Source organism: Bombina bombina, chromosome 4 (assembly GCF_027579735.1).
Source record: "Bombina bombina isolate aBomBom1 chromosome 4, aBomBom1.pri, whole genome shotgun sequence".
Taxonomy (NCBI): domain Eukaryota; kingdom Metazoa; phylum Chordata; class Amphibia; order Anura; family Bombinatoridae; genus Bombina; species Bombina bombina.
In genome coordinates, this window is record NC_069502.1 from 733,799,488 (window position 1) to 733,821,555 (window position 22,068).

Here is a 22,068-nt window from a genome sequence, read left to right on the forward strand (position 1 = left end):
AGAAAAACAATTGGGTTCAGTGTCGCTTTAAGTGTACATATTGCTTTCTCTCTCTCTAAACATGACATATTGTTGTCTCTTCTGCTACATTGTCACTCATTTGTGCCACAATTCGGCATTATTATACGTGAAAAAATCCATTTCAAATTGCATTACAGTGCCTGTTAACATGATACAAATAATAAGTGACAGTCACATTATTTTATTTATGTATTTTACAGTTGAGGAGAAAAAAAATCCCTTATTACTTCAGATTGCTGAGTTTTAATTTGTGTCCCCCTGTTATTTGTGTGACTAATCCAGCCCTGTACCTGTAAATTCATGCACAGCTTTTTCTTACACTTTCTAACAACGTGCACAGAGCTGCCAGTGTCTCAGGAAGCACTTGCTTGCTAGCCCAGGAAGAGGAGGAGATTAGTTAGTGTATGTTCCTGAGCAGTGCAAGCTATGTGTGTCCTCTCTCAGCTCACCCTCACTGCTACCTTCCTACAGTGACATGGAGGGACACGGCAAGTGTGAGCAGGAGGCAGACTGGAGTGGTGACCAGCATGCAGAGAGCAGTGCGAGAAACAAGCTTTTCCTTATAAAAGGTAGCACAGAGCAAAAGAATACAAATGGTGCAGCCCCTTATATGAGAGAAATATGAGGGGGGTTATTTGCAGAAACAATACAAGTCCGACTGTCAGTGAGTGTAACTCTAATGCTACAGAACCTTTATACCATATATATATATATATATATATATATATATATATATATATATATATATATATATATATATATATATATATATATATATATATACCCACATCGTGTTACTGTTTTTATAAACTTACATAGTTCTATTTGTAAATGTGTTGCATGTGTATATATATATATATATACACACACATACATATATTTATAGATTAGTTAATTTGCCAAAAGCTCACATACTCAGAGCATTGTATTAGAATGATATTCCTCCACTGCAAAGAAGTTAAAGGGACAGTGTACTGTGAAATTGCCTTCCCTTTAATAGGTTTCAAATGGCCCGTGCTGGAGTCGATTAAATGGTTTACAAATAGCTCCTTTACATTTATTTTGTCCTTTGAAACTGTTGTTGCCTGTTGAACCCCAAAAATATGAATACAGCTGCATTCTCTATAGAAAAGCCATGTAAACAAAAGTCAGGAGCTGTCATCATTTTCATGTAATTTAGCAATGAAACTTAAACCATTTCTAATTCACAGGATTTAAACTGCACCCTGCTGACTTCTGAAGGCTAACCCTGCTACATATACAGACATTGGCTTTAACATTTAAAATAGTTTCCAATTTACTTCTATAACCAAATTTGCTTAGTTCATAAATGGCTTTTCGCTTTCTGTCCGAATTTGTCATAGACTTTGTCAGTGATCACAATGAAAAAAGGATTTGTTTGTTAAAAGCCTGGCAGCAGCAAACACCTTTTTAAAGGACCAGTAAACACAGCAGATTTGCATAATCAACAAATGCAAGATAACAAGACAATCCAATAGCATTTACTCTCAATTTCAAATGAGCAGTAGATTCTTTTCTAACAAATTTCAAAGTTATGTATATTTCCACTCCCCCTGTACCATGTGATAGCAATCAGCCAATCACAAATGGATATACGTATAGTCTGAGTTCTTGCACATGCTCAGTAGGAGCTGGTGACTCAAAAAAAGAGTAAATATAAAAGACTGCACATTTTTTTTTAATGGAAGTAAATTGGAAAGTTGTTTAAAATGACATGCTGTATCTGAATCATGAAAATTTAATGAAACCTGAGTGTCCCTTTAACAAGAAAGCTCCTGAAAAGGCCTTTTTGTGGGTTACATACCTGTTTTCGTGATAGAAACTGGGCAGTCACCTGAAACTGACTGATACAAGAGCCCATTCACACATCTTAAAGGGACATAAAACCTCTTTCTTTCATGATCAACTCTTCAATGAACTAATATTATCAATTTTTCTTCATTCTGTTGGTATCCTTTATTGAAGGAGCAGCAACGAACTACTGTGCCAATTTTCAGCCACCAATCAGAAGTTAGCTCCCAGCTCCTGAGCTAGCTGAGTATGCTTTTTAACAAAGGATAGCAAGAGAGCAATGCAAATTAGATAATAGAAGTAAAAGGGAAAGCTGTTAAAAATGTTATCCTCTATCTGAATCATGAAAGAAAATGTTGGTGTTTCTTGTTCCTTTTACAGTTAAAGTAAAGATTTATTCAAGTAACCCCATTGTGCAAGGGAAATACTAATTTACGACATTAACCTATTGTAATCTGAATCCATCATAATGACGGAAGTATGATGGGCATACTTCAGTAGTCACATCAGAACCCCAGCATCTATAATTGGCATGTTTTTATTTCTTATTTTAATGTTTAATTCTAAGTCACACTCGCACTGTTGTGTTTGTCGCTAACAGCACAGGTGTCTTCATAACAGAGTTTTAAAATAGGATTGTGCAATAGTGACTTCCATAGGAATCTATTGCAATCCGTTTCCATCCACACAACTGCTAAACCATCTGCCTACTGTATGTTGGCATTATGGGCATTCTGGGCACCTTTTTTTTTTATTGCCATATTTTTAGTGTAAAAGATTCTCAAGTTTTGTTTTAAATATTTTTGAGTAGCTGGCATTTGCTATGCTGTACTATATCACTAATCCTAGTTGGATATGTTTGATTACCTTCTTTAATCAGCATCTTAAATATGTTTATATGAATTTTGATAATAGGAATAGTTATGGGTATTTTTTAATATGACTGGGTATTTGGTTGTGTGCTGTGTGTCGCAGTATGGGTTCAGTGACTGAGGCGGAGTCTTCCCTTATCTCTTGAGTCTGATTTAATGGGACATGAAAGTGCAGAAAGTAAATGCTCTAATGTGTAAGTGCATTTTATTATTCTATTGCTTGCATATACCTATGGGCTAAATGAGTGGAGTGCTATCTTAAAGGGATACCGAACCCAAAATTTTTTCTTTCATGATTCAGATAGAGCATGCAATTTTAAGCAACTTTCTAATTTACTAATATTATCAATTTTTCTTCGTTCTCTTGGTATCTTTATTTGAAAAAGCAGGAATGTAAGATAACGAGCCAGCCCATCTTTGGATCAGCACCTGGGTAGCGCTTGCTGATTGGTGGCTAAATGTAGGGGACAGCGTACCCTAAAGTTTTCTCCCATTTATTTTTTTCCCAATGATCTATTTTATCTGGTGGAGTCTATTAAATTGTTTTAGAAATATCTAATTTACCTTTGCTTCGACATTTGAAATAACCAATTTTGCCTTTGGTATCCCTACCTATACTGAAAGTTTCTATAATTAAAGGGACAGTCAACACTAGAATTTTTGTAGTTTGAAAAGAAAGATAATCCCTTTATTACCCATTCCCCAGTTTTGCATAACCAACACAGTTATATAAATACACTTTTTACCTCTGTAATTACCTTGTATCTAAGCCTCTGCAAACTGCCCCCTTATTTTAGTTCTTTTGACAGACTTGCATTTTAGCCAATCAGTGCTCACGCCAGGGTAACTTCACGTGTATGAGCTCAATGTTATCTATACGAAACACATGAACTAATGCCCTCTAGTGGTCAAAATGCATTCAGATTAGAGGCAGTCTTCAATGTCTAAGAAATTAGCATATGAACCTCCTAGGTTTAGCTCTCAACTAACAATGCCAAGAGAACAAAGCAAAATTGGTGATAAAAGTGAATTGGAAAGTTTAAAATGACATTCCCTTTGTTAATCATGAAAGTTTTTTTTTGGACTTGACTGTCCCTTTAATAAGTATTGCTATAAAAAGGCTATGCAGACATAGCTATCAGAAAAAAAATTACAATATAAAAAAGCATGTCTGTACAGAAAGGTATAAAATAAAATAAAGAGGTCTGATTCCCTCTAACTACAGCCCATTTTAGGGGGTTGTTGTTTCAAAGAACACAACTAGCTGTTTTCTGTACAAAAATAAACTCAAAGAAGCAATTTCTCATACTCATACATTTTATACTATGCAGCTGGTATAACAAGCCACTAGAAACACATTAAGTGAAAAACAAATTTATATTATATTGTCTATTTAAAGGAATAGTAAAGTTCAAATTAAACTTTCATGATTCAGATAGGGCATGCAATTTTAAACAACTTTTCTATTTTAATGTTATCATCAAATGTGCTTTGTTCTCTTGGTATTCTTAGTTGAAAGCTAAACCTAAGCAGGGTCATATGCTAATTTTTACGCCCTTGGAGGCCACCTCTTATCTGATTGCATTTGACAGGTTTTCACAGCTAGAGGGCATTAGACGTGTTTTATATAAATAACATTGTGCTAATGCACATGGAGTTATTTAAGAGTCATCACTAATTGCCTGAAATGCAAGTCTGTCAAAAGATCTGAGATAAGGAGGCAGTCGGCAGAAGCTTAGCTACAAGGTAATAACAGAGGTAAAAAGTATATTTCTATAACAGTGTTGGTTATGCAAAACTGGGGAATGGTAAATAAAAGGGATTATCTATCTTTTTAAACACCATTTTTAGTGTTTACTATCCCTTTAAGCTAGTTGTGTGTTATCCTTTGTGTAGTGTCTAAAAACTGTGAGGAATATAAATTGTTTGTAATAAAATAAAAAGGACTCTCACACAGCCTTTTATGGCTCGGAGCTGTTTTGTGATAGATACACTCATATACAGCTCTATTTTGCTACGGAAGCAATCCAGATATGTCTGTTAACCTAAAGGCAGCACAGCGATACCCATTTTTGTCATTTTGCCTTTAGCCTTTTAGTTTATTACATAACAGAACAGTGATTCTCACATGTTCAGCTAAGGTATCAAGACAGCCCTCAGCTGAGGGTTTCACACAGAATTATAAATGAGGATGAAATCCCACATTGCTCATGGCGACTTCCTTTTAAGTATAAACTATTAATTGTGAAAGGTTTTCAGTGGCATACATTATATATACACTATTAGCATATGTACTTGTAATAGAGTTTCATTTATTGTATTTTTTTATGTTGAAAATATTTTATTCAAAAATTTTCATATATACAATAAACAATAAACAATAAACATTGGTCACAAATCTCAGCGTTTAGAGGTCATTCGGTACATTGAAAAAGCTCTACATTCCCATGTAATATAATTAACAGATTCTAAAGGTGTCTCTACACCCCCAAGGGGGTTAATGGTGTTGTTTCTGAAATGCTTTGTTCAGCCCGGTCCACTTCCGCCCCTCCCCCTCTCCTCATGGCTTCATAGTAATGTATGAAGGGTTCCCATTGTTGAAGGAATGGTTTTTTTGTCATCAAGATATTCTGCTGTGGAGCTCGCCATATCGAAATGGAATATCATCTTTTGTTTTATCCTTTCAAAACTAGGGGGAGTTTCTTTCCAAAATTGGGCTATGCCTAGTCTAACAATTGTACATATCCACCTAGCTAACTTATTATTATACTTAGATATGCCAGGGATCGGAAAGTGGAGTAAAGCCTGTTCCATAGTCAAGATGATTGGTTTTTGGAAGATATCGCTCAGGAGAGCAGATGTATGGTTCCAGGTTTCTCTAACGCTTCTGCATTCCCACCACATATGTGGGTATGTCCCAAGTTCGCCACAGCCTCTGTAACAGAGGTTGGATGATGGGTCTCCTCCATTTCCTGATCTAGTTGGGAATAGGTACCATCTGAAAGCTACCTTAAGGAAATTTTCCCTAAGGGTCGCGTTTTGCGAGAAAGATAAGCCATTAGCTAAGGTCTCTCTCCACGTCTTAACTGACCAAGTTTTCCCTGTGTCATTTTCCCATTTTAGCATTATAGGTGGTTTACTGTCTTGAGGTTCGCTGTTGAATAGAGTGTACAAGGTGGATATGCCCCCTCTGATTTGATGATCCGTTAGGCAGAGCTTCTCTAGTGTGGTATTTGTTGGGACCCTCTCTCCCCCCAAGACCTGCTGTGCTCTAGATTTTAATTGTAGGTAGTGATACCAAATATTCTTGTCTTCGTGATCTAGAGCCTGATATTGTTCATATGTAATCATCCTACCTTCTTTATATATATCTGCAATTCTATAGAGTCCTCTATTACGCCATTTTTGCTGAGTGGTTTTATCAAAAGAGGTATTATTAGTTATCAAAGGGGTGATCATAGATCTCCTATTGAGTAAGGGGAATTTAGAGTTTAATGTTTTCCAAATGTGTAGGGTGTGTTGGATTGTGATATATTCGCATCTTTTGGTAGTCGATGTGGTGTCAGGTGTCCATAAGAGGTTAGATAATGGAATGGTGTTCATAACACTTGATTCAATATTTACCCATTGTGAATTATTGTTGATATTGAACCAGTGTAGGGTTTGGGCAGTGCGGGCCGAATAATAATACGATATTAGATTTGGGAGACCTATCCCCCCATCTCCCTTAGTAGTACACATAAGTTTCTTATTGATTCTTGCTCTTTTACCCTGCCACACAAATTTTAAGATGTCCTTCTGGTTATTGTATTTTTTTAAAAGGAGCATGATACTTAAACATTATTTCTGTTCTATCTAAAAGAGGATGTCTCAAAATGCATTCATTTTTTTTTATTTAAAGGGACAGTCTACTTGAATATTGTTGTTTAAAAATATAGATAATCCCTTTATTACTCATTCCCCTGTTTTATATAACCTACACTATTATATTAATGTACCTTTTACCTCTATGATTACCTGTATGTAAGCCCCTGCAGACTGCCCCTTAATCTCAGTGCTTTTTACAAACTTGCACTTAAGCCAGGGGTGTCCAAACTTTGCTCGACATGGGTGTCCAAACTTTGCTCTCCAGAGGTTTTGGAACTACATTTCCGATGATGCTCAGCCAGCATTTTATCTAGCTAAGCATCATGGGAAATGTAGTTCCAAAACCTCTGGAGAGCAAAGTTTGGACACCGTCTTAAGCCTTCTTCTTGTATAACATTATCATTCTCCACGGCAGTGAGCACAATGTTATCTTTATGACCCATTCGAACTAGCATTGTCTGGCTGTTGTGGAAGATTTTAAAAGGTAATAAAAAGCACTGAGATAAGGGGCGGCCTGCAAGAGCTTATAAACACGCAAATATAGAAGTTATAAAGTATATTACTATAACAATGTTAGTTTTGCAAAGTTGTGGAATGGTTAGTAAAGGTGTTCAATCTTTTTAAATAAAAAAAAAAATCAAGTAGGCTGTTGCTTTAAATAAATCCATCTTTTTTTTCTATAAGATTTGTCCCTGTCATTCAGTGAGCAGTACTGTATCATGTTATTTCACTTTAAAGTTAACCAGTTTTTATATAAACTTTTTCAAGCAAAATTATTTTTTAACATGCCTAACTGCAGCTTATTCATATGCAAGATAAAAAAAAAAAAATTGATATGTCCCTTTAATGGAGTATTTAAGGTGTCTTTGGCATAGTCAAATAAATGGTGTTCATATGCATTTTAAAACTACACTAAGGTTGCCCTAAAGCAAAAAAAAAAAAAAAAAAAAAAAAAAGGCTGAAAACAACTGCATTGGTGCATGGGCACCACGTCTCTGAATAAAAGGCGAAAAGAATTGAGGGCAAAGAGACCTAACTAGGTCCACTAACAGAGTGTTGTCAGTTCCTATGCTCGTTTATGAAGCAACTTCTCTTCAACGTGATTGATTAGGCCAGGGTTTGTTTAAAATGTAGGAGCCAGTAAGAATGTTTAGGAGCCAGACAGTGGTATTTGTATATAGCTAAATGTAGAATAACGCATAAGTTAGGAGCTTGTAGCTCTCTGGCTACCGGATTTGTCAAGCCTTGGATTTTTTTTTTTTTTTAATGGACAGAACTCTCCATTCTATACAGTTTAAAGCTAGAATTGTGGGTATTTTTGTAGATTATCAGTATGGCTTCTAGCTCTTTTTGTCCTAGTAGCCTTTCTACTGTTTTACTCATTAGTTTGTGATAGATTGCTTGAAATCATAAACTGATATCTTGTTTTTAAGGAGCAGCTTATCAACAGATGCGACTTAGTAATTAAAGATTATATAGATAAAATATATGCATGTCTTACTTTATATTTTTTATTAACAGGTGGGATTTTTCTTGGCACGGTTGCTACAGCAGGGATGTTTGCTGGCTTTGGCACAACTCTGTCTCTTGCGAAGAAAAAAAGCCCCAACTGGTTCAATAAGGTTTGTATCTATGTAATTATTCTGCACTGCAAAATCTTCACTTAGAATAACAGCTTTAGAACTGTTAAAGGGACGTGAAACCCACATTTTTTTCCTTTCACAATTTAGAGAGAGTACGCAATTTTAAACTTTGCAATTTACTTCTATTATCTAATTTTTTTCATTCTCTTGATATCCATTGTTGAAACAGCATATCTAACTAGGCTTAGGAGCTGCTGATTGGTGGCTGCACATATATAAGCATCATGTTAATTGCTCACCATGTGCATTGCTATTTCTTCTATCAACAAATGATACTAAAAGAATAAAACAAATTAGATAATTCAAGTAAATTGGAATCTTGTTTAAAATTGTATTCTCTATCTGAATCATGAAATAAAAATTTAGGGCTTTTATGTCTCTTTAATTCTTTCACTGACAGATACCTACAAACAAATACTGATTAGATATGCAGAATACATCTGTGCTGTAATATCTCCAGTAACACTGGGCTTAGGTCATTATATTTAAAAAAATAAATACAAATAAAAAATGATTTAGTCTTGCGACACGTGAGCCCATTAAAAATGTTTTAGTTTTCAGTTAAAAATATTTTGGCAAATAGGAAACCAATATCATATGCAATGACCGTGAGTTGTGAAACATAAAATTACATTCGCTGTTATTGCCTTGAGATAGGAAGTTTTTTTTTTAGCATCCAGGAAATTAATTTCAGGTCTCTGAGTTTTCACTTAATTTATTTTATAAATCATATGTATTCATTTTTTTCAAGGGAATACAAACTCTTATATAACAAACCTAATATAGTCTTTCAAGGTTATGTCAGTGTCTGATGGGAAACAACCTTTGGATTCATGTGCATGTATCTCTCAAGCTTCCAGCAGTATTTTAAAGGGACATAAACCCCCCCCAAAAATTTTTTTCATGATTCATATAGAACATACAATTTCAAACACATTTTCAATGTACTTCTATTATAAAATGTTCTTCATTAACTTCTTATCCTTTGTTGAGGAGTGTGCACGTGTCTAAAGAACTATATGGCAGCAGTTTTGCAGCAATGTTATACATTAGCAAGAGCAATAGATGGCAGCACTATTTCCTCTCATCTACTACTCCAGACTTGTGCATGCTACCTATCTAGATATCTCTTCAAGATATCTCTTCAACAAAGAATAATATGAGAACAAAGACAATGTGATAATAGAGGTGTGTGCATAGTACTGATGGTAATCTCCCGCTTCATGTACATAGTGATGTTTTATGTGAGCTTTTTCTTATGAAAAGAACATCTTTCTCTGCTTTTATTACATTTCTAGTTTTCTTGCAACTTGGTGCTTATGTAATTTCACATATAGGGGCCGATTTATCAAACTCCTTATGGAGCTTGATGCCCGAAACAGAAGTTATGAAGCAACGGTCTAAAGACCACTGCTCCATACCTTGTCCACCTGCTCTGAGGTAGCGGACAGAAATCAACCCTATCGGGTTGATTGACACCCCTTGCTAGCGGCCGATTAGTCACGAATCTGCAGGGGGTGGCATTGTACCAGTAGTTCACAAGAACTGCTGGTGCAATGATAAATGCCGACAGCGTATGCTGATGGCATTTTTTTCGATGTGCAGCGGACATGTGATGCGCTACTTTGTATTAAGTCTGCTCGCACTTACATAAATATACCCCATAGAGCAGAGGTTTCCAAACTTTTCATGTTGGTGACACACTTTGTAGACCTACATCATTTCGCGACACAGTAATGAAGTTGTACTAGCAAAAAGGAGGTTAAACTAACTTGTTTTAAGGAATACGGACACATACATAAATTATATAATAACAAAATGCATTTACAAGTAACAGTATATATGTGCAAGAATTCAAAAAAGTTTAATAACACCAATAGCTACTTACTATTTTAATGGGATGTATGAGGTTGATGGGATGAACACAATTTCTGAACATTTGGTGTAATATTAGATAAAGACACTCACATTTCATCATCAAGCATTTTTAAGCTTCCTATCCATATATCAAGAGCAGGAGCAGCAATGCACTACTGGGAGCTAGTTGCAAAAAAAAAACCCCACTGACTTCCAACTTCAGCTCAGCGTTTAAAGCTGCCACCCTCAGAGTTCTGTGAGTCTGACTGACTAATGCCCGCGCTGCAAACACACTGCTGTCCCACTCACTGACTACACATGCAGTCACAAGCCAATTAAGGAGACTACACGTGCAGTCAAATCCGCCAATGGTAATAGTTTCAGTTCCCACTGAGCTGCGACAATAGGTAAAGATGATCTGTGACCCACTAGGTATCAATCACGTGTCAACCATGTGATATGCGTAGCAGGCAGGTGGAAAGTCAGAAACCAAAAAACAATTTAAAAAAAATGTAATTAAATTTGTGCTGAAGCAGGGACACACCTACACACTGCTGCCGACACACTAGTGTGTCCCGACACACAGTTTGGAAAGCACTGCCATAGAGTATGTCTTGGTTGCGTGATACTGACACCTTAAAGGGATACTGACACCTTAAAGGGATATGAAACCCAAACATTTTCTTTTGTGATTCTGACAGAACATACAATTTAAAAAAAAGTTTCCAATTTACTTCTATTATGAAATTTGCTTCGTTCCCATGATATTCTTTGTTGAAGAGATACCTAGGTAGTCACCTGTAGCACTACATGGTAGGAAATAGTGCTGCAACCCAGTACTCTTGCATATGGAAAACATTCTTGCAATCCTATTGGCTGATCCAATTGCTCCTTAGCCTATGTCCCTGCTTTTCAACAAAAGATACCAAACGAACAAAGACAATGGGATAATGGAAGTACATTAGAAAGTTGTTTAAAATGACATGTTCTATCTGAATCATGGAAGAAAAGTTTTGGGTTTAATGTCCCTTTAAACAAAAAAAAACATGCTTCATGAAAAATAAAATATATCCGTGTAAGTACTTCAAATGGGTGTGGGCCTTGGGTAATATGTTAACGTTATCATAAGACTGAGTCACTGCTGATCTAAAATAAGTACACAGGTAAAGTGCGCCCATATTGACCAAGGCTGTTGCCTTTTTTTAATTGCCATAAATAAATCTGCTTTCAGTTACACATTTGGTTTAGTTATAGGTTTGTTGTGTTCACTTATTAAACTAATTATCAGGTCTACCATAGGCCAAAACGCTTCTCCTGTGCTAGGAGTTTCAGACATATTGTTTATGGGAGTCAAACTACTCTGATACTGGACTTTTGACCTTTTTGTGTGTCGCGGTTTATTTCAGCTTTCCCTGACTAGTCACATTCATGCCCTCCATTTCTGTGCTCATCAATCCACAAGGTCCTGGGACCAACCCTGGTCTTGTTTCCACATCAGCTGTCCTGAGTTTTTCCAGTATTCTATCAATAGTATCTTTCTCTGTGAATATTCATCTTGGCAACTTCCAGACCCCTTGACTAAGATATTCAACAATGTTTGTCCTAAGGGGCTGAAAAACATGTATCATCATAATCATATGATACCGCACGTATGGCTTACTAGACTCCTCAAGCAGAGCTTTTGTGACTCTAGATTGGCCTTTTGAACTTTTTTTTTTTTGGGGGGGGGGTGCTACTTCGTTGTAAATTTTATCCAGAGATTTTATACCAGGCAGGACTGCAACTTAAAGTCAAAATTAAACTTAAAATTGGATAGTGCATGGAATTTTCAACTTTCCAGTTTAATTATTTTATCAATTTTTTTGCTTTGTTCTCTTGGTATCCTTTGTTAAAGAGTAATCCTAGGTGAGCTCAGGATCGTGCACAAATCTTTAGCAATCTGGCAGCAGTGTTTGCAATGTTGTTTAGAGCAATGTTATACATACAGTTGTATGCAAAAGTTTCTATGATTTTCATTTATAAATAATTGGGTGTTTGGATCAGCAATTTCATTTTGATCTATCAAATAACTGAAGGACACAGTAATATTTCAGTAGTGAAATGAGGTTTATTGGATTAACAGAAAATGTGCAATATGCATCAACACGAAATAAGACAGGTGTATAAATTTTGGCACCCTTGTCATTTTGTTGATTTGAATACCTGTAACTACCTAGCACTGATTAATTGGTTTGTGAGCCCATTTAGCCTTGAACGTCATAGACAGGTGCATCCAATCATGAGAAAAGGTATTTAAGGTAGCTAATTGCAAGTTGTTGTTCTCTTTGACTCTCCTCTGAAGAGTGGCAACATGGTGGCCTCAAAACAACTCTCAAATTACCTGAAAACAAAGATTGTTCAACGTTTAGAGGAAGGCTACAAAAAGCTATCACAGAGATTTAAGCTGTCAGTGTCCACTGTGAGGAACATAGTGAAGAAATGGAAGACCACAGGCACAGTTCTTGTTAAGGCCAGACGTGGCAGGCCAAGTAAAATATCAAAGAGGCAAAGGATTGTGAGAACGGTCAAAAACAGCCCACAGACCACCTCCAAAGACCTACAACATCATCTTGCTGCAGATGGTGTCACTGTGCATCGTTCAACAATTCAGTGTATGGGAGAGTGATGCGGAAGAAGCCTTTTTTGCACACACGCCACAAACAGAGTCGTTTGAGGAATGCAAACGCACATTTGGACAAGCCAGCTTCATTTTGGAAGAAGGTGCTGTGGACTGGTGAAACAAAAATTTAGTTATTTGGTCATAACAAGGGGCATTATGCATGGCAGCAAAAGAACACAGCGTTCCAAGACAAACGTTTTCTACCCACAGTAAAATTTAGTGGATGTTCCATCATGCTGTGTGGCCAGTGCCGGTACTGGGAATCTTGTTAAAGTTGAGGGTCGCATGGATTCCACTCAATATCAGCAGATACTTGAGAATAATGTTGAGGAATAGGTCACAAAGTTGAAGTTACGCTGGAGCTGGATATTTCAACAAGACAACGACCCAAAACACTGCTCAAAATCTACTCAGGCATTTATGCAGAGGAACAAGTACAATGTTCTGGAATGGCCATCTCAGTCCCCAGACCTGAATATCATTGAAAATCTGTGGGGTGATTTGAAGCGGGCTGTCCATGCTCGGCAACCATCAAACCTAACTGAACTGGAGATGTTTTGCAAGGAGGAATGGTCCAAAATACCTTCATCCAGAATCCAGACACTCATTACATGCTATAGGAAGCATCTAGAGGTTGTTATTTCTGCTAAAGGAGGCTCTACTAAATATTGTTGCAATATTTCTGTGTTCTGTTGGGGTGCCCAAATGTATGCACCTGTCTAATTTTGTTTTGATGCATATTGCACATTTTCTGTTAATCCAATAAACCTCATTTCACTACTGAAATATTACTGTGTCCTTCAGTTATTTGATAGATCAAAATTAAATTGCTGATCCAAACATCATGGAAATTGTCAGGGGTGCCTAGACTTTTGCATACAACTGAAGTTACAAACACTGCTGCCAAAGGTTATAATAGACACTCATTAGCTCCTATCAGCCTATCTAGCTTTATTCTTCAACAAAGGATATCAAGAAAACAAAGTAAATTTGATAACAGACGTAAATGTGAAAGTTGTTTAAAAGTGCCTGCTCTGTCTGAAACTTGAAAGTTTCATTTAGCTTTACTGTCCCTTTAAAGGGACAAAAGAGGCAAAAAATTACGTCTAATTTGTTATTTTAAGACTATCAATCGTACGCTGCTGTGCCGCATGACTCAGATGTGTAACTAGCGCTGCTGATTGCATCAGCTGCGGTTTCTGCTCGATACCTGCAGTGCTCTGCAGGTTTTGAGAAGCACTTCTATTGTGTATTTAACCCTGTTGCTGGGGCTAAACACAGAGTAGTGTAGGGTTGATAGTTTTATGGCCCTTTAAAATAACCTTGAATCATACACAGTTACACTGGTAATGTGAATGTGTCAATAGTGTATGCATGTGTATCACAGAAGACACTCAAGTCTTAGAATAATTCTTCCTTGATGTAAAGTCAGTGAAACATGAGAGCATATTGAAGTAGCTTAAAGGGACAGTCAACACCATATTTTGTGTTGTTTAAAAAGAAAGATAATTCCTTTATTACTCATTCCCCAGCTTTGCATAACCAACACTGTTATATTAATACACTTTTTACATCTGTAATTACCTTGTATTTAAGCCTCTGCAGACTACCCCCTTATTTCAGTTCTTTTGACAGACTTGCATTTTAGCCAATCAGTGCTCACTCCGGGGTAAGTTAACGTGCTTGAGCTCAATGTTATCTAAATGAAACACATGAACTAATGCCCTCTGCATTCAGATTAGAGGCAGTCCGGGGTGTACACAAAAAAAAATAACAAATTGAATAAAAATAAAATAATCTGCTGATATCAATAAATTTGTGGTTTTCCAATAAATATGCACCGGTTTGTGCATTCAGATGTTTCTTTAGAATCCAAATACGGAAGAATGTTGCTTGTGGCAACCGTCTCTTTTCGGAGGAATCCAGATCTTAGGGTGTTACACTTTAACAAGAAGAAATCCGGCTTTGAAAAGTGCTGAACACCACACAAGTGGCTGCCTTCCTCCACAATCAGATGCTAATGAAGCATCCAAATGCACATACAATATATATATATATATATATATATATATATATGGGCTGTGCGTTATAGGAAGGAAAGAAATCACATTTTTTTAAGAATTGTGATTTTAAATTGCAAATTTATTAATATATTTTTTAAACATACATTTTACATTCAAAAATGCATTTACCTGTCCAAAACAGCGGCTTGTTCCCTTGCAGTTTGCATTGCAGACTAAATAGGCCAGAGAAAAGAGCTCCACCAGTCTGCCATCTTGCTTTTTATGTGCACACCTCAGGACTATAGAAGCAAACTATGAGGCAAGTAAAATGGCAGCAGTAGTGTTACGTGCTATGATACTGATGTGACACTTCCTGGTCTGCACCCTGAATGAGTGATCCATGTTACTGATATGCTGGACTGGAGCATTTATGTGACTGACAAGACATGTTAGGGAAGCCGTTTCAGACTATTTTTTGTTGTTGTTTGTTTTGATAAAAAATGGCAGCCTCATGCGATTTAAATATGGTATAGACATAAATATTATGATTAAATGCATCATGCAATTAATTGCACAGCCCAATATTCTTTGCAATCTGTGAGATAAGGTAATTTAATTTATTTTTTTTCCATCCTCCAAGCAGGAGGCATTTTTAAAAGCAATTTCTCAGTCAGAGTAGGTGATATATACCTTACATCTGTCTTGGATAAAATGAGAGCATTGTACCATAAAAAAAGTAAGAAAACAATTCCCAAGTTGGGGGTCATAAATATTTATAGTAATGTCATTAGAAAGTGGTCTGTTAATACACTTTAGGCTTTGATCAGACATTTTCTGTGTGCGTTTTAAAAGCAAATTGTCTTATAACTCAAAAATTCTATGTATTTGATGCGGAAAAGCAGCCACTGCATGCTAGTTCTGCTAATCTATCATCAATAAAGACATAGCTTTATATTTCTTTAAAGGGAGATAATACCCAAATGTTAAAGCACTTGAAAGCGATGCAGCATAGATTTAAAAAGCTGACTAGAAAATATTACCTTAACATCTTTAGGTAAAAAACGGAAGATATTTATCTTAAAATGTACTTAGTAGCCACATTCAATTATAAAGAAACCTTATGCAGCCAATCAGGATGCTAGTCCTGGGACTTGAAAGGAAGATTGCATCTGGCATGTGCAGTCATAGTACTGTTATTTTCCTCTTCAGTTTAACCCCTTAATCACCACAGCACTTTTCCATTTTCTGTCCGTTTGGGACCAAGGCTATTTTTACATTTTTGCGGTGTTTGTGTTTAGTTGTAATTTTCTTCTTACTCATTTACTGTACCCACACATATTATATACCGTTTTTCTCGCCACTAAATGGACTTTCTAAAGATACCATTATTTTCATCATATCTTATAATTTACTATAAATTTTTTTTATAAAATATGAGGAAAAATTGAAAAAAACACACTTTTTCTAACTTTGACCCCCAACATCTGTTACATATCTACAACCACCAAAAAACACCCATGCTAAATAGTTTCTATATTTTGTCCTGAGTTTAGAAATACCCAATGTTTACATGTTCTTTGCTTTTTTTGCAAGTTATAGGGCCATAAATACAAGTAGCACTTTGCTATTTCCAAACCACTTTTTTCCAAAATTAGCGCTAGTTACATTAGAACACTAATATCTTTCAGGAATCCCTGAATATCCCTTGACATGTATATATTTTTTTTTAGTAGACATCCCAAAGTATTGATCTAGGCCAATTTTGGTATATTTCATACCACCATTTCACCGCCAAATGCGATCAAATACAAAAAATTGTTCACTTTTTCATAATTTTTTTCACAAACTTTCGGTTTCTCACTGAAATTATTTACAAACAACTTGTGCAATTATGGCATAAATTGTTGTAAATTCTTCTCTGGGATCCCCTTTGTTCAGAAATAGCAGACATATATGGCTTTGGCGTTGCTTTTTGGTAATTAGAAGGCCGCTAAATGCCACTGCGTACCACAAGTGTATTATGCCCAGCAGTTAAGGGGTTAATTAGGGAGCTTTTAGGGAGCTTGTAGGGTTAATTTTAGCTTTAGTGTAGTGTAGTAGACAACCCCAAGTATTGATCTAGGCACATTTTGGTATATTTCATGCCACCATTTCACCGGCAAATGCGATCAAATTAAAAAAAAACGTTAAATTTTTCACAATTTTAGGTTTCTCACTGAAATCATTTACAAACAGCTTGTGCAATTATGGCACAAATGGTTGTAAATCCTTCTCTGGGATCCCCTTTGTTCAGAAATAGCAGCCATATATGGCTTTGGCATTGCTTTCTGGTAATTAGAAGGCCGCTAAATCCTGCTGCGCCTCACACATGTATTATGGCTAGCAGTTAAGGGGTTAATTAGGGAGTTTGTAGGGAGCTTGCAGGGTTAATTTTAGCTTTAGTGTAGAGATCAGCCTCCCACCTGACACATCCCACCCCCTGATCCCTCCCAAACAGCTCCCTTCCCTCCCCCACAATTGTCCCCGCCATCTTAAGTACTGGCAGAAAGTCTGCCAGTACTAAAATAAAAGGGTTTTAAAAAAAAAATGATTTTTTTTTAGCATATTTACATATGCTACTGTGTAGGATCCCCCCTTAGCCCCCAACCTCCCTGATCCCCCCAAAACCGCTCCCTAACCCTCCCCTCTGCCTTATTGGGAGCCATCTTGGGTACTGGCAGCTGTCTGCCAGTACCCAGTTTGCAAAAAAAAAAGGTTGTTTTTTTTTGTTTTTTTCTGTAGTGTAGCTTCCCCCCCACACAGACAAACCCCCACCACCTTGCTGATCGTTTTTTTGTTTTACGTTTTAGGCATTTATTAACATTTTTTATTGTAGCATTTTCTGTAGTGTAGCGGTTCCCACCCGCTCCCTCCCCGTGCACGCGCCCGCCCGCCCATGTGCGCCCCCGGCCATCCCCACCCACGATCCTGCCCCCCTCCACATCACCAGGGCCATCGATGGCCGCCTCCCGGTCCGGCTCCCACCCACCAACGCAGTGAGCCACCGATCTCTGGTGCAGAGAGGGCCACAGAGTGGCTCTCTCTGCACCGGATGGCTTAAAAAGGTTATTGCAGGATGCCTCCATATCGAGGCATCACTGCAATAACCGGAAAGCAGCTGGAAGCGAGCAGGATCGCTTCCAGCTGCTTTCCACACCGAGGACGTGCAGGGTACATCCTCAGGCGTTAACTGCCTTTTTTTGAGGACGTACCCTGCACGTCCTTGGTCGTTAAGGGGTTAAGGAAGTTTACATAAATCCCACAAGATGTAAGTGAAATCTGATGAGACCACAATATAGCAAAGTGTGACATCAGCACTGATAAAGCTGTTTTTCCCCAACATACAGCTGAAGGATAACTGTTCACCTCACAATAATGAGTGCTCTGTGAGGAACTTTTGAGGTAAAATACCTTCCTTTTTTACACAGAGATGTTCAGGTGATATTTTCTATTCATCTTTTTACAGTTATGCTGCATCACTTCTGAGCGTTAGTCCACAGGCAACAAGGATTGCCACTGCCATAACATCAGTATAAAATGAGTTGTTTTGCAGTTATCTGATAAAGCCAATTAGGGACATGTGTAGCAGTGTTGGCCTTGAGAAGTCAGCAGGGTGCATTCCAAGTTCTGAGAATTGGAAATTGCTAAGGGGGGTGGGGGGGGGGGGCAAAATTACTAAGCACAATAAATTGCAAAGTTGTTTCATTATGCATAAATAAACATTTTATATAAAAAAATATTTTAAATGGACATGAAACCCAAAAATGTTCTTTCATGATTTTGGTAGAACATACAATTTTAAACAACTTTCAAATTTACTTCTATTATCTAATTTGTTTCATTCTCTTGGTATCATTTGTTGAAGGAGCAGCAATGCACTACTGGTTTCTAACTGAACACATGGGTAAGCTAATGACAATCTGTTTATATATGCAGCCACCAATCAGCAGCTAGGACCTAGGTTCTTTGCTGCTCCTGAGCTTACGTAGATAAATCTTTCAGCAAAGAATAACAAGAGAAGGAAGCAAATTCAATAATAGAAGTAAATTGGAAAGTTATTTAAAATTGTATTCTCTATCTGCATCATGAAAGAAAAATGTTGGGTTTCATGTCCATTTAAATACTGTAAATAAAGTTGATGACTTGTATCACGCTAGCAGTGGTTTCAGAGGATATTGAAGATTGTATTTGTTTATTTTCAGGGTGTCATTGCTACAGTCGCTTTACCAGAAAGTGGCTCGTCCCTTGCTTTGAGGGCCTTGGGGTGGGGCTCTCTATACGCCTGGTGTGGAGTGGGACTGATCAGTTTTGCAGTCTGGAAGGCTCTTGGCGTACACAGTGTAAGTGACTCGTATAATATTGTACTGTAGCATAACCTGGTCACATTCTGTTTGGTTAAAATAAAATATATATTTAAAGGGCCACTGTAAGTAAATATTTTCTATGCCTGTTACTAACTAACTACCCCAAATACGCTTTTTATCAATAACATTTCATTAACATATCTCTACCGTATATCAGAAATCTTGTCTGCAAATTTAATTGTTTTCCAAACCCACTCCGTGGGTATCCTTTGCTCTGTACCAATCCGTTTACAATACCTAGGTTTCAAAATGGCGCTTTAAACACAAAGTTATTGGTTTAAGTATTTTGAACACTCAGTGCTGAAAATAGTGGGCAGGATAACGTGACATCATTGGCGAATAAAAGATATAACTTTTAGAACGTTATGAAACTTCGTTTTGGAGAAAATATAGGTCAGTAGGTTTTAATTAATGTTTATTAACTTTAATATGTTAGTTGTTTAGCTTAAAAATTATAACAGAAAGTAATCCTTTAATGCTTATTTATGGTGTCCAGTTTCCTTCATTTAAAATAACATAATAGACAACATATATTATTTTTTCCTTTATTCTTATTTGTTGGATTAAACTGCTTTGTTTTTAAATTTGTATTGCATAAAATGAGCCACTGTTAGCGGAGGCAACCTGCTTACAGTATGTGTCATATACATACATCTGCAGTGCACCTCCTTGTTCTGTCTCAGGGAGGCGCTAGCTGTCATGGCTAGTAATTTGCTGCATGATATTACCAGAAAAGGCACCAGGCGGTTGGGTGTGAATGCAGCTTAATTTAACGTAATGCTAAATACAAGCATGTTGTTTTTTTTTATCAAATATATAAATAAAATATTTATTAAGTCATTATGTATTTTATTAGTAAACATATTTATATATGAAAGCTGGTGTTTTAAAAACAAATAAATACACAATGTAATAAAATACAATTAAAAACTGAAGCAATGCACGTATAATTTGGCTCTTTTCCTGTATTTTTTATATATAAATTTTAGCATGGTATTTAGCAAGGTAAGTGGCTGCTATTGTGTATATACACAGAATTCCATTGGAGCGTACGTTGGATTTACACGGATGATACTAAAATGTTATAGCATTATGTGTGTTGCATATTGGTAGTTGGTCAGTATGGGATGGTGAAGTAGGCAACAGTTAAAAGGATTGTATAGCTAAATTATGTCTTCTAGGCATTGGTTGGACAAGCCTAATCTAAACCGTTAATGGGAAGCACTCTAGGGCAAATAAGTAAAAGACTGATAGTATAACTTCAAATTTAAAGGTCCATAATAGTGAAATCATTTGACACCAACCATGCCCCAAATCTATGTGTCTAACCCTTTTGGGGGAATAAAGTAATACACGGAAGTCACAGAGCACTGCTGGTCCAGAGCAGAAAGTGTCACTGACCCAAACAGCTGTCGTAGTTAGGTAGTTACACAACCCAGCTGTGTGACTAATGCTGCTGTAATAAAGAATATATTGTGTTCAAAGCGCCTCAGGTGGGCTAGGTGTCGCAGGAGATGATGAAATATTAAAAGCAAGTTTAATTATAAACCTACTAATTCACAGATGGATTGGTATCATAACAGTGGTAAATTCAAATACAGTTTAAATACATTAAAATGTGGATCCACAATCTGACAAATTAAACAATGAAATAAAATCTATTAAAACGCTACACACATTAGATCTACAATGTGTTTGAATGTAGTGAAGGATGAGACTCCAATTTGTGGAAAGGAGACCTGTGCTGGATAACTTGCGGGTATTAGCTTGCAAACTTGTGATGGTAGTATGAAGTTGTGCTATGTGAGCACCCCTAGAGTGTAACTGATATGGAGAAAAATTGGTGTTGGATGCCTTTAAGTGTGGGCGATCAGTGTAAAAAAGTGTGTTATAAAATTGTGGTTCCTGGTGGTGAGAATCCAACCGACAGTCTTTGGGTGTCTCCCAGTGGGTGATCTGAGATTCCTATTCCTGGTGGTGAGAACCCTTGGGATTGGAAAAAAACCAGTCTGGTTCCTTTGGTTTTATACTAGTCAGTGTTGACCACAGCTGGTAAGCATTATTTCATCTCTACACACGAGTCTATACCATCTACACTATTCTTTGACTTTTACCTTTTCAGGACACTGACTAGTATAAAACCAAAGGAACCAGACTGTTTTTTTTCCAATCCCAAGGGTTCTCACCACCAGGAATAGGAATCTCAGATCACCCACTGGGAGACACCCAAAGACTGTTGGTTGGATTCTCACCACCAGGAATCACAAAAGAGTCCCACCATCAAGAAAATAAGGTTGTTTTAAACTTTCCACACACTATTTTTACTCACCCAGACTAAGTGCAGGCCACTAGTCTATTGGATTACAATTCCTGACTTTGTTCTTTTTTCACCTTTTTGTGCAAATTTTTTTCACCTATATTTTTTTTTTTTTACAATTTTTTTTATATATATTTTATATATTTTTTTCAATTTTGCATTGTCCACTATTTTTGTTTTCAGTGCAGCACTATTTCCCATCCTTCCCAATTTGAATATTTGCGATTTTTGTTGTGTTCCACAATTTTATAACACACTTTTTCACACTGATCGCCCACACTTAAAGGACCAGTCAACACAGAAGATTTGCATAATCAACAAATGCAAGATAACAAGACAATGCAATAGCACTTAGTCTGCACTTCAAATGAATAGTAGATTTTTTTTCTGACAATTTTAAGTTATGTCTTTTTCCACTCCCCCTGTACCATGTGACAGCCATCAGCCAATCACAAATGCATACACGTACCATGTGACAGCCATCAGCCATTCACAAATGCATATACACTTATTCTTGCACATGCTCAGTAGGAGCTGGTGACTCAAAAAGTTTAAATATAAAAAGACTGTGCACATTTAGTTAATGGAAATTAATTGGAAAGTTGTTTAAAATG

At 36.7% G+C, this 22,068-nt stretch overlaps 1 protein-coding gene across 1 annotated transcript in view; it reads left to right on the forward strand.

Moving 5' to 3' along the window:
* Positions 1–418: 418 nt before the first annotated feature.
* Positions 419–22,068, forward strand: part of TMEM242 (transmembrane protein 242) — a 36,915-nt gene continuing 15,265 nt past the window's right edge. Inside the window, exons 1-3 of the mRNA XM_053710951.1 lie at positions 419–590; positions 8,094–8,194; positions 18,976–19,113. Of these exons, the coding sequence (XP_053566926.1) occupies positions 497–590; positions 8,094–8,194; positions 18,976–19,113 (333 nt within the window). The 5' untranslated portion in view covers positions 419–496. The remainder of the gene's footprint in view (positions 591–8,093; positions 8,195–18,975; positions 19,114–22,068) is intronic.